Source organism: Topomyia yanbarensis, chromosome 3 (genome assembly GCF_030247195.1).
Source record: "Topomyia yanbarensis strain Yona2022 chromosome 3, ASM3024719v1, whole genome shotgun sequence".
Classification (NCBI taxonomy): Eukaryota; Metazoa; Arthropoda; class Insecta; order Diptera; family Culicidae; genus Topomyia; species Topomyia yanbarensis.
The window spans coordinates 235,226,824-235,246,059 of NC_080672.1; the positions used below are offsets into that span (position 1 = coordinate 235,226,824).

The window sequence follows — 19,236 nt, forward strand, 5'->3', positions numbered from 1 at the left end:
GGCATATGAGGATCTAGCGGTTTGGCACAGAAGATGTAAAAAAGGTTAATGTTTAGCAACCTTAAAACACCTACTATTGGACGTATCGTAGCTAGTTGGTCTGCGAACGCAAACGTAAACAAATTTTATGAATTTATTTTCTTCCGTGACGTGACTCAGAAAATGGCGATTCTCACAGTCACTTTGGTGACGTTTGTCACAAAAATGTCACCTCACCCAAAGTGACTCTCGGAATACCTCTCCGTGAGTGACGTGACTGGCAAGTGACGCGACGGTGACTCAAGTGACGTGAGTGACGTGACTGTGAGAATAGGGCCCCCTATTTCTAACAAATGCACATTTCGCGAAAGAGAAACTTTGCTCGTCAACGTAAGGAAACCAACTCTACCAAACATTTAAAAAGGGCTTATCTGCAAAACGTAAACATTGAGAAAATTGTCAAAGGTCAGATTCATTATAATCCTATTTGGAAAACCGTTACTATTTTATTTCTTTTGATTGCGCATATTGCTACTACTTGTATTACTGCCGCAGGAAGCATAATTGTCCCATGTGTATAGCGATTCCCATAGCACATGGGACAGTTATGCTTCTAGCGGCAGAATACCTCGCACAAAAAATGCTGTTCAAGTCTGATATTACACGGAAAGTTTTTATTTATTTATCGCCTTCGAGCAAGCTCGTACAGACTTGTACTTAAATACTAATTACTTATACATACAATCATTATATCTTTAAAAAAACGGATAGAATTATTATGCACAAACCAAAAATTTATGAATTAGTTACATATTTTATCCAGCAGGTTCCCAGACAGTCGTTCGATTTACGAATTCCCGAAAACAAACTCCTTTTGGCCATGTTGACGGGTTTAACGCAATCTCCGCCAAATTGGCATCAATGCCAACTTTAAACGAAACGAAAGGCATCGTCAACACGTTCTTCCACTGCAGTACTAGTTTATTCACCACGACTGTCTCTATAGCACTCCCCGTTGAAACAGCAACCATCTCGGCAATTTTTCGTTCACTGACAGTATTTTTTATTCTGGTAAGAAAGATCCAGCATCTCTCAGAAGGCGTTCTTATTGTCTTACTCGAAGCTGTATCTGTTTTCGAACCATACCGAAGCTTTGTCGAAGATAATGGTGATGAGATAGTCGAATTAACAATTGATGTAGAGGCTGGGACATTGCAATTCAAGTCTGTTAGGTCTGCTAAAGTTTCCTTAATGCTATTCATCTGATGTTTTAGTTCAGAGATTACATTTGTATACCTTATGTCAGGTCAAGGAAGAAAAAAAAATAAAAAAATATAATAAAATTATAAATTCAGAATCAACACAAGTATGACCCAAAAAAGCTCCTACGCCTTTCACCAGTAGCTGGTCGAAAACACTTTACGGTGCGATCTTTTCAATTTCGTCCGAGTTCTCCGCGTCTAGCAACTGAATCTTTTTCGGGAAGTGTTTTTTGATTGATCTGCAAATCATCATGCTTCGATCACTGCCCACTAGGTTGATGGTGATTCCGTTCTGTTAAAGAAATGGGAAGAAATACAATCTATAGGATCACAAGAATGAGTCACACTTACCGAATCTACCGGTGCGTCTAATTCGATATAGATACGTTTCGCAATCGGCTCGTCCCTGCTGATCCATCGGCAGGTCGAAGTTGACGACAATGGTCACCTGTTCGACGTCGATATTTAAGCCAAAGGAATCTCTCCGTAACCTGGTGCTGTAGCCAGAATCAAGTGGTGGAACTTACCTCTGGACAAAACGTTCGTTATAATCTGTACCTTCTCTAGTCCGGTTCGGAATCGATCCAGAGCGTCCAACCGTTGCTCCACCGTTAGATCACCGGACAGTACCGCCACCGAGTGACCATCCTGGGACATCCTGCCGGTCAACCAACCGGCCGTTTTGCGTACGTAATCGAAACGATCGATTAACAGTTCTGAAAATAAGTTTACTTGGAGTTTACAATTGTCCTATAGATCATATGACAGAAAATGATCGCTTGTCCAACGGTAATCACACAACTTCTCGTCCTGGATGCGGAACTTGAGGTAGTATTGTTTGATGTTATCGAATGATTCTTGCTCCCGCGCCTGTCGAATGACGATCGGATTGGGTACGATGTACTCGGCAAACTCCATCACCTCGCGCTCGTACGTGGCCAAGAATAACACCGACCATAACACCCGCCTCGTCCAGTACAAAAAGGGGAAACTAGGTCGTACGTCCTGAACTTTATACCCCAGTCCATTAGCTTGCCGGGTGTTCCGATGATGATATGATTAGTCAGCTTCGCCCCTTTGACGGTCTCCTCACCGCGAACGGCGTAAGGAAGTTTGATTTCCGGACAAAACTTTGCCATTTTGGCAGCTACTTCCCCTACTGAATTGCCAGCTCATACGTGGGGGAAAGGCAAATCACCTGCAGATAGTTTTTCAACTGATGGACTCAACTGAGCATTGCCAGCACGAAGGCAACGGTTTTTCCTATTCCCGACTGACTGAGCGATTATATTCCGTGGCAGACCGGCCAACAGAGTAGGTAGAGCCATCTCCTGAATCTTGGAAGGGGCGTTGAAACCCATCGCATAGACTCCCTGTAGTAATTCCGGCTTCATGTGCAAAGCTTCGAAAGTTTTAACCAACCAATCGGCGAAGAAGAATCCTTCCGCTGCACCTCCAGATCCAGCTTTGATTCTACTAGACCTTAGCGAACATCTTTCATTAGCAAACTTGCATCCGCCGGGCTAAAAGAATAGTCATGGATAATTTTAAAGCTGATACTAAATATTTCAGGAGAAAATTTAGAATAGAACGTAAGCAACAATGAGATTCTCTTTGGGGTCTTTCTCTTCTGTTTATTACTCGGTCGTTTCAATATTTAGTACTCAACTCTTTGCCTAATATTTTAGTAAAAACCATCGGCTATGTACTGGAAAATGGCAAAGTGTTATAGTGACGTCATAATAATCGAAAGAGAAAGTAAACAAAGAGAGGCTCTCAATGTTCCTTATGTCCTAATATAAATTTTCTGCAGATTTCGACTTACTGAATGCCTTCCGCGGAGGAAGCTGTTTCTCCATTTTCTCTTGCAGCTTGTAGAGTCAGAATTTCCGTAGCTACCGAACTCCAAACATCAGGTGCAGCTTTGGTTCTACTGCCGGTGGACTAGGTTTTTCCGCATTCTCTTTCTCTGGACTGCCAGCCGCCGGCTCTGAATCCTTATCCTTGGTGATATGTACTCAGGTCGTTAACCTATTTGTATTGAAAAGAAAAATTCAAATCCCATCCCAATGATCGCTTCAAAAATAGGTTATAACAAAAAAACACCTACCGAGTGCAGAAATTTCTTGATCCGTCGTCAGAATAATCTACGCCGAAACCCGAAGGGCTTTTGGTCATTTGTCAACACGAAGCGAAAAGAAACTGGACTTCCATCAAGGATGCTTTACGACGGCGAAGAAGCTACGACAGCTGTGGCGAAATGTACGCTGTTTGCCAGATTCTTCTCGAGTGTTTTTTCAACTGACTCGCCAACCGCAAACGAACTCGAAAATGCCTCTCGCGACGTTCCTGTTTGTGCTGTTGATTTGGATGTGTTTACTGTCTCTGAACAAATGGTTATATCTGCAATTCGGAAAACCAAGTCATCTTATGCACCCGGCCTCAGTGCTATACCTTCAACTATATTGAAAAAATGTTCGGACTTACTTGTAACACCACTTGCATATATTTTCAACCTATCGCTTCAGCAGCAAACGTTTCCTGAGGATTGGAAATGCTCAGTTATGTTCCCGGTATTTAAGAAAGGTGACAAACGCAACATAGCGAACTATCGCGGAATCACTTCGCTAGGAGTCGAATCTAAAGTGTTTGAATCAATTATCAACGAGGCGTTATTTTCTGCTTGTCGACACTACATTAGTACATCTCAGCACGGATTTTTCCCAGGACGTTCAGTCGAGACGAATCTCGTCAGCTTTACGTCATTTTGCACGGAACAAATGTCTAAGAAATTACAGGTGGATACTATTTACACTGATCTAAAGGCAGCTTGCCTTGTGCTGTTTTTCTGTTCATCCATTGCCGTCACGCTCTGCTGCTGAGTGGTGACCGTGGTGCTTTGTTGCTGCTGTGAGGCGATTTGTGTTCGCTGGCTGGATCCGTGTCTGCTGGTCCGTGCGATCTGAAAGACGAATACTTGTTTTACTACAGAAATCCCAATACACGTTGGGAATTATCCCTAAACAAGCTGTGAACTTTGCGAACCCGATTTTTTCTTCTTCAAGGAAGTGGGAGTGGGAGACACGGTACTGGTCGCTTCGAGATTGAAAAAACTAACCAAAAACTACTCACCGTACTGCGACTGCTGCACCGGCCGAGTAGTGGTTCCTTCTACTTGCGTTGGTCCCGCTGTCTGGAACTGTATCGTGTGCTGTTGCTGCTGTTTGTGAAGGTGTTGTTGCTGTGTATGCTGCTGCGGAGTCTGCTGCTTCTGTTGTTGGCCATCTGCGTATGACCCTGATTGTCTTGGGCTGTTTACACTGGTTGTGGTTGTTTGTCGGATCATTGGGTTGAGGTCGATTCCTGGACGAGGCAATTGTTTGTCGAGCGGTCGGATGATGGTTTGTCATCTGGGAGGTCTTATTTGCTGCTGTTGTTGCCGGTGGTGCTGCTGATCTTTCTGTAAAAATGTTGATGATAAGCGCTTGAATAGTGGATGCTTGATGCCGTTACTATTGTTGGGACCGGTGTCAAGCTAGAGATATTTTTAAGTAAGGAACTGGTAGGAACTACAGCTGGGACCAAGCTGCGCTTTTGTCTCACTCCGATATCAATAAACCAGGAAGGCACTCACTGCAGAGAATTGCAAACTTATCTATTTCAGGAACGTTTTGCAAAGGGATTTACTCCCCGGAAATCCACCATTCAAAAAATATTCTGTCTTGATTCAACATATTGGAGGTGTTGGCTGAGCTTGTTGTAAACTGTTTTAGCTTTCACACATGTTGCGCCGCGGCAGGATCACAGCAACCGTCGTGGCTGTAATGTTGTTGGTTTGTGGTTTCTGGGATATAATTAAGGTTATTGGATGCTGCTGGATTTTATGTTGCTTTTGTTTTTGTCACTGCTGTTGTATCGGTTGAATGTTGATAATAGTTGACTGACATTTGAATTTTTTACAATGGCATATGAGGATCTAGCGGTTTGGCACAGAAGATGTAAAAAAGGTTAATGTTTAGCAACCTTAAAACACCTACTATTGGACGTATCGTAGCTAGTTGGTCTGCGAACGCAAACGTAAACAAATTTTATGAATTTATTTTCTTCCGTGACGTGACTCAGAAAATGGCGATTCTCACAGTCACTTTGGTGACGTTTGTCACAAAAATGTCACCTCACCCAAAGTGACTCTCGGAATACCTCTCCGTGAGTGACGTGACTGGCAAGTGACGCGACGGTGACTCAAGTGACGTGAGTGACGTGACTGTGAGAATAGGGCCCCCTATTTCTAACAAATGCACATTTCGCGAAAGAGAAACTTTGCTCGTCAACGTAAGGAAACCAACTCTACCAAACATTTAAAAAGGGCTTATCTGCAAAACGTAAACATTGAGAAAATTGTCAAAGGTCAGATTCATTATAATCCTATTTGGAAAACCGTTACTATTTTATTTCTTTTGATTGCGCATATTGCTACTACTTGTATTACTGCCGCAGGAAGCATAATTGTCCCATGTGTATAGCGATTCCCATAGCACATGGGACAGTTATGCTTCTAGCGGCAGAATACCTCGCACAAAAAATGCTGTTCAAGTCTGATATTACACGGAAAGTTTTTATTTATTTATCGCCTTCGAGCAAGCTCGTACAGACTTGTACTTAAATACTAATTACTTATACATACAATCATTATATCTTTAAAAAAACGGATAGAATTATTATGCACAAACCAAAAATTTATGAATTAGTTACATATTTTATCCAGCAGGTTCCCAGACAGTCGTTCGATTTACGAATTCCCGAAAACAAACTCCTTTTGGCCATGTTGACGGGTTTAACGCAATCTCCGCCAAATTGGCATCAATGCCAACTTTAAACGAAACGAAAGGCATCGTCAACACGTTCTTCCACTGCAGTACTAGTTTATTCACCACGACTGTCTCTATAGCACTCCCCGTTGAAACAGCAACCATCTCGGCAATTTTTCGTTCACTGACAGTATTTTTTATTCTGGTAAGAAAGATCCAGCATCTCTCAGAAGGCGTTCTTATTGTCTTACTCGAAGCTGTATCTGTTTTCGAACCATACCGAAGCTTTGTCGAAGATAATGGTGATGAGATAGTCGAATTAACAATTGATGTAGAGGCTGGGACATTGCAATTCAAGTCTGTTAGGTCTGCTAAAGTTTCCTTAATGCTATTCATCTGATGTTTTAGTTCAGAGATTACATTTGTATACCTTATGTCAGGTCAAGGAAGAAAAAAAAATAAAAAAATATAATAAAATTATAAATTCAGAATCAACACAAGTATGACCCAAAAAAGCTCCTACGCCTTTCACCAGTAGCTGGTCGAAAACACTTTACGGTGCGATCTTTTCAATTTCGTCCGAGTTCTCCGCGTCTAGCAACTGAATCTTTTTCGGGAAGTGTTTTTTGATTGATCTGCAAATCATCATGCTTCGATCACTGCCCACTAGGTTGATGGTGATTCCGTTCTGTTAAAGAAATGGGAAGAAATACAATCTATAGGATCACAAGAATGAGTCACACTTACCGAATCTACCGGTGCGTCTAATTCGATATAGATACGTTTCGCAATCGGCTCGTCCCTGCTGATCCATCGGCAGGTCGAAGTTGACGACAATGGTCACCTGTTCGACGTCGATATTTAAGCCAAAGGAATCTCTCCGTAACCTGGTGCTGTAGCCAGAATCAAGTGGTGGAACTTACCTCTGGACAAAACGTTCGTTATAATCTGTACCTTCTCTAGTCCGGTTCGGAATCGATCCAGAGCGTCCAACCGTTGCTCCACCGTTAGATCACCGGACAGTACCGCCACCGAGTGACCATCCTGGGACATCCTGCCGGTCAACCAACCGGCCGTTTTGCGTACGTAATCGAAACGATCGATTAACAGTTCTGAAAATAAGTTTACTTGGAGTTTACAATTGTCCTATAGATCATATGACAGAAAATGATCGCTTGTCCAACGGTAATCACACAACTTCTCGTCCTGGATGCGGAACTTGAGGTAGTATTGTTTGATGTTATCGAATGATTCTTGCTCCCGCGCCTGTCGAATGACGATCGGATTGGGTACGATGTACTCGGCAAACTCCATCACCTCGCGCTCGTACGTGGCCAAGAATAACACCGACCATAACACCCGCCTCGTCCAGTACAAAAAGGGGAAACTAGGTCGTACGTCCTGAACTTTATACCCCAGTCCATTAGCTTGCCGGGTGTTCCGATGATGATATGATTAGTCAGCTTCGCCCCTTTGACGGTCTCCTCACCGCGAACGGCGTAAGGAAGTTTGATTTCCGGACAAAACTTTGCCATTTTGGCAGCTACTTCCCCTACTGAATTGCCAGCTCATACGTGGGGGAAAGGCAAATCACCTGCAGATAGTTTTTCAACTGATGGACTCAACTGAGCATTGCCAGCACGAAGGCAACGGTTTTTCCTATTCCCGACTGACTGAGCGATTATATTCCGTGGCAGACCGGCCAACAGAGTAGGTAGAGCCATCTCCTGAATCTTGGAAGGGGCGTTGAAACCCATCGCATAGACTCCCTGTAGTAATTCCGGCTTCATGTGCAAAGCTTCGAAAGTTTTAACCAACCAATCGGCGAAGAAGAATCCTTCCGCTGCACCTCCAGATCCAGCTTTGATTCTACTAGACCTTAGCGAACATCTTTCATTAGCAAACTTGCATCCGCCGGGCTAAAAGAATAGTCATGGATAATTTTAAAGCTGATACTAAATATTTCAGGAGAAAATTTAGAATAGAACGTAAGCAACAATGAGATTCTCTTTGGGGTCTTTCTCTTCTGTTTATTACTCGGTCGTTTCAATATTTAGTACTCAACTCTTTGCCTAATATTTTAGTAAAAACCATCGGCTATGTACTGGAAAATGGCAAAGTGTTATAGTGACGTCATAATAATCGAAAGAGAAAGTAAACAAAGAGAGGCTCTCAATGTTCCTTATGTCCTAATATAAATTTTCTGCAGATTTCGACTTACTGAATGCCTTCCGCGGAGGAAGCTGTTTCTCCATTTTCTCTTGCAGCTTGTAGAGTCAGAATTTCCGTAGCTACCGAACTCCAAACATCAGGTGCAGCTTTGGTTCTACTGCCGGTGGACTAGGTTTTTCCGCATTCTCTTTCTCTGGACTGCCAGCCGCCGGCTCTGAATCCTTATCCTTGGTGATATGTACTCAGTTCGTTAACCTATTTGTATTGAAAAGAAAAATTCAAATCCCATCCCAATGATCGCTTCAAAAATAGGTTATAACAAAAAAACACCTACCGAGTGCAGAAATTTCTTGATCCGTCGTCTTTTTGACCCAGTTATCGGCAGCGCTTGCCATCGTTTCGATCGGGTATTGAAATTCAATAGCAAGGTACAAAGTATGGGAAATCGTCCTGAATCAGCACGGGTACTGTCCCTCGGGCGGTTTATTCCTTACAATTCGCTGAAATTTTGACCAGAGCGACCTTGCGGAAAAAATGATGCCTTCTTTTGCCTGCTCACTTTCCTGCCATGAAACCGATGATGAGCGCTTATTCCAAACGGTTAGCCAATTGAACATGACGTGCCATTATGTTTGTTCTGTAAATTGATAAGGACATCTAGATATGCAAAGGAATGTTTGGAGGAGGGATGCTACTGGTAAATACATACCGAAAGAGAAAGTCCTTTCCGAGCATCTTGATGTTGTGTTTTCTGTTGGCCCATTATCACTGCGTTCTCTTGCTGGGTGATTGCCATGATATTATGTTGTTGGTGTTCGATCTGAAAAAAAATCATAATAAAAAATATCCGTAAATGAGTGAACTCGAGCTTTTTAAAGAAGAATAGGGTATTACATTACAATGTACTAAACACGGTACTGATCCTTTCGAAATAAAAAAGGTAATAAAAATGTCACACCTTGCCGCACCAACTGAATAAAAAAGTCCTCCTGCGCACCGCATGGTACAGTATAGTATGCTGCTGCTACTGTGTTTGAATGCGCTGTTGCTATCTTTTTTGCAGTTGGTCAATGGTCTATATTTGGCTTGGATCTATTGCACTAATTGCGGTTGCTGACCAGGTTGTACCGTCGGTTGAACGTTATTGCTACCGACCTTTAGTATGATGGTCATGGTCTGGAGGAAATCTTAATTTTCTGATGTTATGGTTGAAGGTGGTTCTGCTGCTGAGCTTGCTGTGAAATGTTGGCGATAAGCACTCGTATAGTGATTGCTTGCTGCTGCTGGAATGGAATCACGAGCACTGTGGAGGCAGTGATATTTTCATGCAAGGAACTGGTAGGAACCAAGGCTAGAATATGACGTTTGTGCTTGACTCCGATTTCTCTAAATCAGAAAGACAACCGCTTGTAAAAATAGTGGCAGATAAGTTTTAAGGCAGAATGTGCCGATGAAATGTTTTCCGATGTGTCCATCATTCGTAAACTCCTGTTGTTCGTTTGAGCAGTAATTGCTATGTGGTCCTTTTTTGACGGGTTGTTGGCTGTTGCTGGATTTGGAGTTGATGGTACTGCTGCGGTTGCATCGATTTAATGTTGGTTGGTTGGCACTTCCAGTAATATTTTTAAACTTACCATTCAAATTCGAAATATTGAATTTCTAAACTACGAAATATTGACAGGTTGCGATGAAAAAAAATACAAAAAATTACCAGTCTTGTGTTTTCTTATATTTTTTCATTGCAACCTGTCAAAATTTCGCGAGCCTTCGTGCGAAATAATACCGCTGACCATTATTTCGCAAGGAAAAAGTTTGCCTTGGTGACAGCGCATAGAAAGCAGCGCTGTCTCGCGGAAGTATTATGAAATTTATCGTTTGTCGAACCGTGTCTCAGCTAACTTCATTTTTCGTTATCGTTTTCGCGAGAGCTGCGTACCGCTTACGAAATGGAAACGAAAAAATTTTTCTCGAACATTTCGTGACGTTTTTTATGCATAGGTTTTGTATGGGAAATTTCATTTCGCAAGAGGTGCATACTTAGCTTAAAACCAAAATTTGTTTATTTTTACTAATTTTTTTTCGGTGTGTTGCATTTCCCCTCTCAATCTTGGACTGCTGGAACTTCTACACGCAGAAAAAATTAGCATATTTAAACTAAAAATTTGTGTTATTGAATCCAATCATTTATTGTTTATCACCTTAACAAACAAACTTATTGGTTTGAAAATATTTTTTTATTAGAACAACAACAAATTTTTGCTGTCAATAAATACATTTTTAGTATCAATAATTTTCTTTTAATTTCAATAAAATAATTATTGAAAAACGGAACGATAATTTTGTTTTATTGAAACAATAAATAAATTTTATTGAATTCAATAAACAATTTTTTTGTCTCCCGACCAATAATTTAATTTATTCAGCTTTTTGTTGGTGGCTGCGTTCCCAAATGCGCTCCCCACTATGACAAGTCGACCGTCCAGTGTCAATTTTGAGAAATCGACAGGAGTGTCCATTTTGACAAGCCTTCAGTGTCACAAACTTTAACCTACCCTGCTCATGTTCTCAACTGTTAAACGTCAAATTTAAAATTTGTTAGTTTGTTTTCAATAATCTTTTCCGTTGATATCAATCGCTTCGCGCATCTTTTTGTAGGCTGGTTAATAGATTTATAACATATTCTCAGTTGTTTGGATGCTACTATGAGTGTCGAGAGAATTAAGGGATTCAAGCTTCTGCTCCTACATGAATTCATCACGTACGATATGACCAACGAAACTCGGTGCAAAATCACCCGGAAAAGCACTCCATCTTTTTTAATACAGTAAATTTGCAAACCTTGTTTAGAGATGGGCGATTTTCGATCAAAATTAACCATTTATCACAACCACCCTTATTCGAAGTAAGCCCGAACGAATCTTGCATTCGTCGTAAAAAAGAATAAAGCCAAACTAGAAAAGCGATAAAAACAATCTCATAGAAAATTGACGATTGCAGCTGTAATGACGAAATCGGTTGCAATTCAACCGGCTTATTTGTTTCAACTAAATCGAGTGTCGCTGATAATTGTTTTTCTCAGTATATCAATCGGCGAATTGAATTAGAGATGATCCACAAAACAAACACCTCAATTCACTCGATTGTGCCGACTCGAAAGGAAATCGGTTTTTTTATTTTCACGGAAAAATATACAAAATTTTAATTTGACGTTTAACGTTTTAGTTGAGAACAGAAATGAACGCCTACCGTGATGTGAACATTGAAACTCAAGCGACGGCTTGTCAAAATTGACAAGACTGATGATTTGTCAAAATTGACATTGGACGGACGACTTGTCAAAGTGGGGTGCGCATTTGGGAACGCAGCCACCAACAAAAAGCTGAATTGAATTTAATGTATAATTTTATTGAACCTACAAATCTTTTTTCTGCGTGTAGATGATATAAGTCGGCAAAAAAGTTGTTGACTTTCACGAAAAAACGATGGTATGTTGTGTTTCAAGCTTTCTCAAAAAGTGGTTTATGAAACTTATTTTGTTATTTTTCAAATTGTCTGGATAAATCTGGACAAATTCCCTGAAATCTTGAGCAGAAAAACATAAATCTTTTCATCTGCACGCAGAAAAAAATAGCATATTTAAATCAAAAATATGTAATCCAATCATTTATTGTTTATCAGTTTAACAAACAAACTTATTGGTTTGAAAATATTTTTTTATTAGAGCAACAACAAATTTTTGCTTTCAATAAATACATTTCTAGTATCAATAGTTTTCTTTTAATTTCAATAAAATAATTATTGAAAAACGGAACGATAATTTTGTTTTATTGAAACAATAAATAAATTTTATTGAATTCAATAAATAATTTTATTGTCTCCCGACCAATAATTTAATTTATTAAATTTAATGCATAATTTTATTGAACCTACAAATCTTTTTTCTGCGTGTAGACGAGGCTTGAAAATCCTGATGAATCCAGATAAATCTGGAAGGTTGGCACCCCTGACCGAGATACAGTCAACTGTCATCAATTTATTATACAGCAGGGCACAAGAAAGCAAGAAAACCAAAAATAAGAAGCCAGTTGTCTCGTCTTGGCTTAGTGAGAACCTGATTCAGTTTTGCTTCAAGCAAAAACGACATTATTGGGTATACAGATATGTGAAACGTCCGGAAACGCTCATTAGTTAATCGATATCATTTTCCGCATAAAAGTGAAAGTGTAATTAATGGTTAAAGCTCCGGAGAGCATTCCACAAAAGAAACTGACCTCTAAACTGTAATTGTACCGTGTTCAAAATTATAGGAGTTCAAAACGAAGTGAGTAGAAGGAATATTTTTCCTGGACATTACATTTTGTGAAGTTTTTACAAATAAATCGGGATAGAATCGTGTAAAATTGTTGTAATTTGCTGTTGATTACCTGTTATTAGGTATTCAACATTGATCCTGTTCACGGATAGAATAAAAGAATATGACAATAGAAAAGATGTACAAGATAGTATTTGTATTTTGTATGTTTTTTTGTAACGATAGCCTGTTAGCCTGCCTTATATCAGGTCAAGGAAATAGTTGATGAGATACATTTAGAAAAACTAGTACAAGTAGATTAGTTGGAAAGTTTAAATATTGTGGTTGTTCCTCTTCACCGCTTTTTTTGAAGCTAAGGGCATCATCTTAACTGCAAATGACAAACGATCCTCAAGGTAGATAGCTCCTAGCATTTGCTTTATGTTGTAAATTGTTATTGCCTGTTTCGTCTGTAGATAGACTTTATTCTCCTGTTTTAAGAATTTGCACGCCAAACTGCACGGGGACAGTAAATAAACAAACCGAACATCTTATGCACAATCCTAAGAGAGTATGTTCAATGTTGTTTTTATTAGTTACCGCAACAACCAATCTATGATAGATGTGGTGTGAGCACATTTTTGTGCGACAAAATTTTTTTGCTGTGTGTTTATTTAGGAGTGATATTTGCAATATTGAGTACGACAATCTGCTAGTTTACAATGTATAACAGGTGAGGAAAGAAGTGGAATGCAGAAGGATCTTGCTATATTTTTGTTTTGCTTGATCCCGACCTTGATCATGTTGCAACCCCAACCCCTTGTCTATTCATACATTTTGACAGCAGATAAATTGAGAACCCGACTGTTTTGCTTCAAGCAAAAACGGCATTTTTTGTGTCGTGCCTCGATTGTTCCTTTTATTGCATTGTGGTTATCACTGGAAACGAGCGAAAATTGCGAAAATACTGTCGTGACCGGAGCTGTCCTGATCCAACTTGTGTCTATTCTCGTCAACTTTCTTCCGAAAACTGAATTTTGATTGTCTGTCACAACAACCAAGGCCTGCCTCGCTAAATTTGTAATTCCATTCTACTTCATCGTATCGAGACAAATACAGTATATAGGTTATAGAGATTTGTATGAAATTCATCAAGAACACTATAATGAATATATATTTCGATTTCTCAATACGTTAATATTATTTTATTTTTTATCTCTACTCGCTCATCTCCTACATCTTCCTTCTCTTCTACTCTATTTTTTAATGTTTTTTGAAGAATGCCTCTTCTATATAATAAGGTTTTCTGTAACTATGATAAAAATTTTAATGATACAAAAAATCCCGACAAATATCATGCTTAAGCCATAATTTATTCTGACTTTTATTTCTAACAAATAGTTTTTTATATGAGATTTTATGATTTTCTCTCATTGATTTGGATAGCTTTCACTATTCATTTTCTAGTATAGATTTTGCAATCTTTACTAGAGATGCACCGAATATTCGGTCGACCGAATATTCGGGCCGAATATCAGCCGATTTTGATTTAAGCCGAATATACGGTACGCCGAATAATAAAAACCGACATTCGGCCGAATAGGATCAGTAATGGCCTAATAGTCATGAAATATTTAAAAAAAAACAAAATAAAAGAAAATTCAAAGAAAATTTAATTTAAGTCAACGCATTTTCTGATGAAGTCATAAAATAATCAAAAATTGCGCTTCATGCATGTAAGCATTTCGCCATTCTCTGGCAGTAGCCGATTACGATGCTGCTCATATATGAGTCCTTCGGTGGAAAACAACCTTTCACTTACAACAGTACTTGCAGGAGCTGAAAGGTAACGCGTAGCGATTTTCAGTACATGTGGGTATTTGTGTTTGTTTGTAGTCCACCAAGCATACGGGCTTTGCTTTCTATCAATATTTTTTCCCGAAAGATACTGTTCCAGCTCGTTTCTAATTGTGCAGATGGACGGGTCGATTGTTTGTTGTTGATTTGCTCCAACTTCCTCAAAGCACTTCCAGAAACCGGATGAAGTCTCTGCAGGTTTCTCCAGTTCAGGCCTTGTTTCATCTGGCTTCGTTACTTCGATTTGATCAAGGATCTCAGTAACGATTCGATCAATTAGGATACGGTGATTGTTTTCGGAAATGAAGTTCAGTTTAAATCTGGGATCCAGAACAGTGGCAAAGGTAAAAACATTTTCCTCCAAAATATAATTAAACCGGGCGTTCAAGCTTCTTAACAGGGTTTCTTTTGTAGGTTCGACTCCTTTATGATTACTACTATTCTTTTCTAAAAACAGTCTGAGGGCTGCCACATACGGAATTACCTCAGATATGTTCGATTCATCGGAGCTTACGATTCTGGTTATTTCCTCAAATGGACTCAAAAGCTCAAGAAGACGGCTTGTAATATTCCATTCATATTCCGTCAAATTCTTTACCGTTGGAACTTCTCCTGCGTAGTATGTTACGGTTGATCTTTGGTCAAGCATGCGTTCTAACATATAGAACGAAGAATTCCATCGTGTGCGAACGTCCTGCAGGAGTTTTCTTTTGGGTAAATCGTATTTGTCCTGGATTTCGGACAGTTTGTTGCAAGCTAGTGGAGAATGGTTGAAGTGTGTCACAATATTGCGTGATTTTGCTATAGCGTCTTTAACAGTTTTTTGACATTCCAATCCCTCAAGAACAACTAGTTGAAGCGTATGAATAAAACATCCAACGTTCGGCAGTTCGGCATCATTTAGCCCTTTCAGCATGTTTGCCGCATTATCCCGCAAGATCAGGTGAACCTGAGATGTGGATATGTTCCAGGCACTTAACATTTCGTGCATTTTTAGGCCAATTCTCTCTCCGGTGTGGGAGCCAGGGAACTCACTAGTGTTTAATATGGCGTGTTGCATATTGCTGCATTTTTCTTCGTACCAATGTGCAGTCAAACTTATCACTGCTTTATTGTTCGGAGACGACCAAATGTCTGTCGTGAAAGACATGTACCCACCATTTTGAGGCAACGCATCCTTTATTGACTTTTTGCACTTCTCGAACATTTCAGGAAGTACCACTGATGTAAAATGCTTCCTACTAGGAACCTACAAAAAATTGAAATTAATGATGGTATCAAAAATGCTACAAAAATAATTTACTTTATACTTCGGCTGCAGCTTCGCCATCAAGCGTAGAAATCCTTCATCTTGAACCATTGAAATTGGTTGGAGATCCAGTACAAGCATTTCTGCGATTGTTTTTGTAATTTCTTTAGCCTTTACAGAATTTTCCTCCCATCTGAAGCTGCCAGAAAAGCTCTCTTGGATGGTAGGCTGCGCCGCAGGTTTGGTAGCTTTTCGCGTAGCTTCTGATTCTCGGTAAATTCGATGTGCTTCGGAATGTTGCTTCAAATGATTTATCATTCCAGAATTTGTAGCTGCTTTTCCGGTACCACCGCGCGATAGAGTTGCACTGCATTCTGCGCACTTGGCTCTTCGACCACCATCAATTTCGATGAAGAACTCCCAAATCGCCGAACGTTTGCTTTCCGCCATTTTTAAACAAATATAATAGACCAGGAAATCTTAGATTTTAAAAAATCCACGCGTTTCTGAAGACGACCGTTTTCAATAACAAAAATGGAGTGAGAAGTTTGCGCGCAAGTGTTGGCAGTTCTACACAATAGTTCCTACATTCATAGTTAGCTGGAGACATTAACGACAGCCAACTGTCGATTGTAATTTGACGCCATGCAATAAGTTTGACACATGGTGGTCCTGTTGTTTACATTTTGAGATTACATTTTTCAAAGTAAATATGGGGAAGCATTTTAAATATATTGGGAATCATGTTTTTGGAAGTATAAATGGATTCTGAAATGCCCTACGATTAAATTGTGCTTTTTCACTACTTTAATATATATATATATATATATATATATATATATATATATATATATATATATATATATATATATATATATATATATATATATATATATATATATATATATATATATATATATATATATATATATATATATATATATATATATATATATATATATATATATATATATATATATATATATATATATATATATATATATATATATATATATATATATATATATATATATATATATATATATATATATATATATATATATATATATATATATATATATATATATATATATATATATATATATATATATATATATATATATATATAAATAAATAAAAACTAATAAGTGAATGAATCAAATGTTTATCGATTGCATCCAGTAATCTCTGTATCGGTACGCTAATTTGCGGGTTCTTTGCTTTGGTTAATACAAAGTTACATGTTGAGGTTATTCGAATATAAGTAGTTTGATGCTATTTGTCAGAATTTTTATACATTATTCAGTCGAATATTCGGCCGAATATTCGGTCGAATATTCGTTACGCCGAATATTTAAACATTAAATATTCGGTATTCGGCTGAAAGCCGAATAGTACTATTCGGTGCATCTCTAATCTTTACATTTTAGTACTATTTGATCCATACTATTTATGTTTTAATGTTCATTCTATTCTCTTTTCCCTTCAGTAGTGAATACACTTCATTTTTAGTATTTATTCTTTGTCCATTACTCTGCTCTTTACATATTTCTCTTTGCTTTACATTGCTTACTCTTTGCTCTTCACTCTTTTCTCTTTCTTCTGTACTTTTCACTCTTTACTCGTTACTTTTTTTTGTCTTTACTCTACTTTTTGCTCTTTAGTCCATATCTCGTTACTCTTCAGTCGTTACGCTTCATTCTATACTCTATACCATTTACACCTTACTCTTTGTGGTTTTCTTTTTACTCTTTGTTCTTTATTATTTACATTTACACTTTACTCTTTATTATTTACACGATATGCATAACAATTCTGTTCTCAAATATCTCTTTACTCTTGCGTCATCGAAGGATTCTCCTTTAAGCCATCAGACATTCAAATAAGATCATCATCTCATTTCTGCAAATAACCACCTACGCTCACTCAGTATAGTTCATTTCATTTATATCTTTCTTCTATTTCCTCGTTTCTGTTTACATCTCTACTCTTTAGTCTTTACTCTGTACTTCTTAATCTTTACGCTTTACTTTTTAATCTTCAATCTTTACCATTTACATCTTTTTCATAACTCTACTATTCACCATTTTCTGTTTACACTTTACTTTTCATTCTTTATTTTTCGCTCATTAATTTTTTACTCATTATTGTTTAGTCGTTACACTTTACTCCTCTTTACTCTTTACCCATATTTACACTTTGCACGTATTTACTCCTTACGGTCTTTAATTTTCATTCCGTTTTACTCTTTACTCCGCTGTACTCTTTACTCTTCACTGTTTACTATATAGTCCTCAAGCTTAACTCCTTACTCTTGATCCTTTACTCTTTACTCTTGATTCTTTGCCATTTACACTTTTCTCTTTACCCTTCGCTCTACATTGTTCGAGAGGTAAGTGCTAAATCTTTAATACGAAGCAGTGCCAAAAGTCGTAATTCAGTAGTTACTATAAATAGCAGAAAAGATTTTAAGTACATCAGTACATGTATTTTAAACACGAAAAATATTTTAAGTATAACCAATATATATTAAATACTTTAAGTACTTGTACAATAACTCTAAATGCATCAATAATTCCACTAAAAATAACAGAAGTAGTTTTGAATACATTCATTAAATATTTTTATTACAATCAAAATACGGTATTTCCAATACGATGCGCCTTTTACTGCTGGCCACTCGATCATAACTCTACTCTTCACAAATTTCTCTTTACTATTTACTCTTCCACTTTATTTACTCATTATCTTTTACTCCTTACTCATTATTTCACTTTATTATATACCTATCTTTACTCCAACGACTTTACCATTTACACTCTTTGAACTTTACTCTCTGATCTTTACGCTTTGCTCTTTTCTCTTTACTTTTCATCATTTACACTTAACTCTATATTAGTTACACCTGATGCATAACACTACTCTTCACAAACATATCTACACCTGCTTCATCGAACTACTGTTCTTTAATTCGTCATACCATCAATGAGATCTTTATCCCACTTATGCAATTGACTGATACTCACTCCGCGTAGTTCAGCATTCGTTCGTGGCATCGTGCTGTAAAACCATTTCCCCCTCTCCTTTATTTATCTGACTTACACGATTTCACCAAACCAATTCAAACGCCAGAACTACAAACCATTTGCACACTGACAATAATTTCTGATTCAATGAATCGATACACATTGATACACATTCCAAGGCATACAATTTATATTTCATATCCAACATTAATTTTTTTTTTGGTTGGCTAATTTACTATACACAAGTAAGCACCTTTGTAAAAACAATGTGAAGGCGAGTGCATTGTTTCACTACATTCACTACCATGTCTGCGAAAAAACCAAACCCATGGCAACGACCAGACAATCTTGTGATACGGATAAACAATTGGATTTCAATCTATTAATTTCTTCACTCCAATGCATTCCCGCTCAAAGGAAATATTAAAATTGCTCATGCACAGTCACATGTCTGGTACATTCCCACACGGAGGAACACAATCGTCATTTCGCTTAATTTCCATATGATGCCACTCTAGGCAAAAGCATTCCCATTTCCGGGATTGCACTAATACAAAAATATACTGATTGTAGAAACATTCCCACTCAGAAG

The 19,236-nt window shown here is 38.2% G+C and overlaps 3 protein-coding genes and 2 long non-coding RNA genes across 13 annotated transcripts in view; 1 reads left to right on the plus strand and 4 right to left on the minus strand.

Annotated features, from left to right (window-relative positions):
• Positions 1-650: 650 nt before the first annotated feature.
• On the minus strand, positions 651-3,380 carry LOC131692354 (uncharacterized). The gene is made up of 4 exons (XR_009305968.1): positions 3,352-3,380; positions 3,067-3,272; positions 1,593-2,764; positions 651-1,533 (listed from the first exon to the last, which is right to left on the minus strand). It is a non-coding gene; the product is annotated as an uncharacterized LOC131692354 (long non-coding RNA).
• A 705-nt stretch (positions 3,381-4,085) lies between these two features.
• Positions 4,086-4,975, minus strand: LOC131693673 (centrosomal and chromosomal factor-like). Of its 2 annotated transcripts, XM_058981713.1 has the most exons (3): positions 4,755-4,975; positions 4,374-4,701; positions 4,086-4,203 (listed from the first exon to the last, which is right to left on the minus strand). In XM_058981713.1, exons 2-3 carry the CDS (start codon positions 4,585-4,587, stop codon positions 4,094-4,096), a joined length of 324 nt encoding a protein of 107 aa, XP_058837696.1. In that variant the 5' UTR covers positions 4,588-4,701; positions 4,755-4,975; the 3' UTR covers positions 4,086-4,093. The 2 variants fall into 2 exon arrangements, with proteins under 2 accessions (XP_058837696.1, XP_058837695.1); XM_058981712.1 differs by lacking the exon at positions 4,755-4,975 and having other exon boundaries at positions 4,374-4,744.
• An 880-nt stretch (positions 4,976-5,855) lies between these two features.
• On the minus strand, positions 5,856-10,032 carry LOC131691854 (uncharacterized). 5 transcript variants are annotated; one of them, XR_009305865.1, is made up of 8 exons: positions 9,856-9,968; positions 9,116-9,794; positions 8,931-9,041; positions 8,556-8,858; positions 8,271-8,476; positions 6,973-7,968; positions 6,797-6,893; positions 5,856-6,737 (listed from the first exon to the last, which is right to left on the minus strand). It is a non-coding gene; the product is annotated as an uncharacterized LOC131691854 (long non-coding RNA). The 5 variants fall into 5 exon arrangements; XR_009305864.1 differs by having other exon boundaries at positions 6,797-7,968; positions 9,116-9,791; positions 9,933-10,032; XR_009305863.1 differs by having other exon boundaries at positions 6,797-7,968; positions 9,180-9,794.
• A 2,258-nt stretch (positions 10,033-12,290) lies between these two features.
• Positions 12,291-19,236, plus strand: part of LOC131690293 (kinesin light chain-like) — a 676,695-nt gene continuing 669,749 nt past the window's right edge. For 2 of the 4 annotated variants that reach the window (XM_058975956.1, XM_058975955.1), the window contains exon 1: positions 12,296-12,542. The gene's annotated coding sequence lies outside the window, so the exon portion shown is untranslated. Of the gene's footprint in view, positions 12,543-19,236 lie in introns of all 4 variants that reach the window. The other 2 variants (XM_058975957.1, XM_058975958.1) reach the window with 2 other exon arrangements.
• LOC131687776 (zinc finger BED domain-containing protein 4-like) lies at positions 14,227-16,435 on the minus strand. Its single transcript, XM_058971868.1, has 2 exons — positions 15,673-16,435; positions 14,227-15,618 (listed from the first exon to the last, which is right to left on the minus strand). Exons 1-2 carry the CDS (start codon positions 16,066-16,068, stop codon positions 14,227-14,229), a joined length of 1,788 nt encoding a protein of 595 aa, XP_058827851.1. The 5' UTR covers positions 16,069-16,435.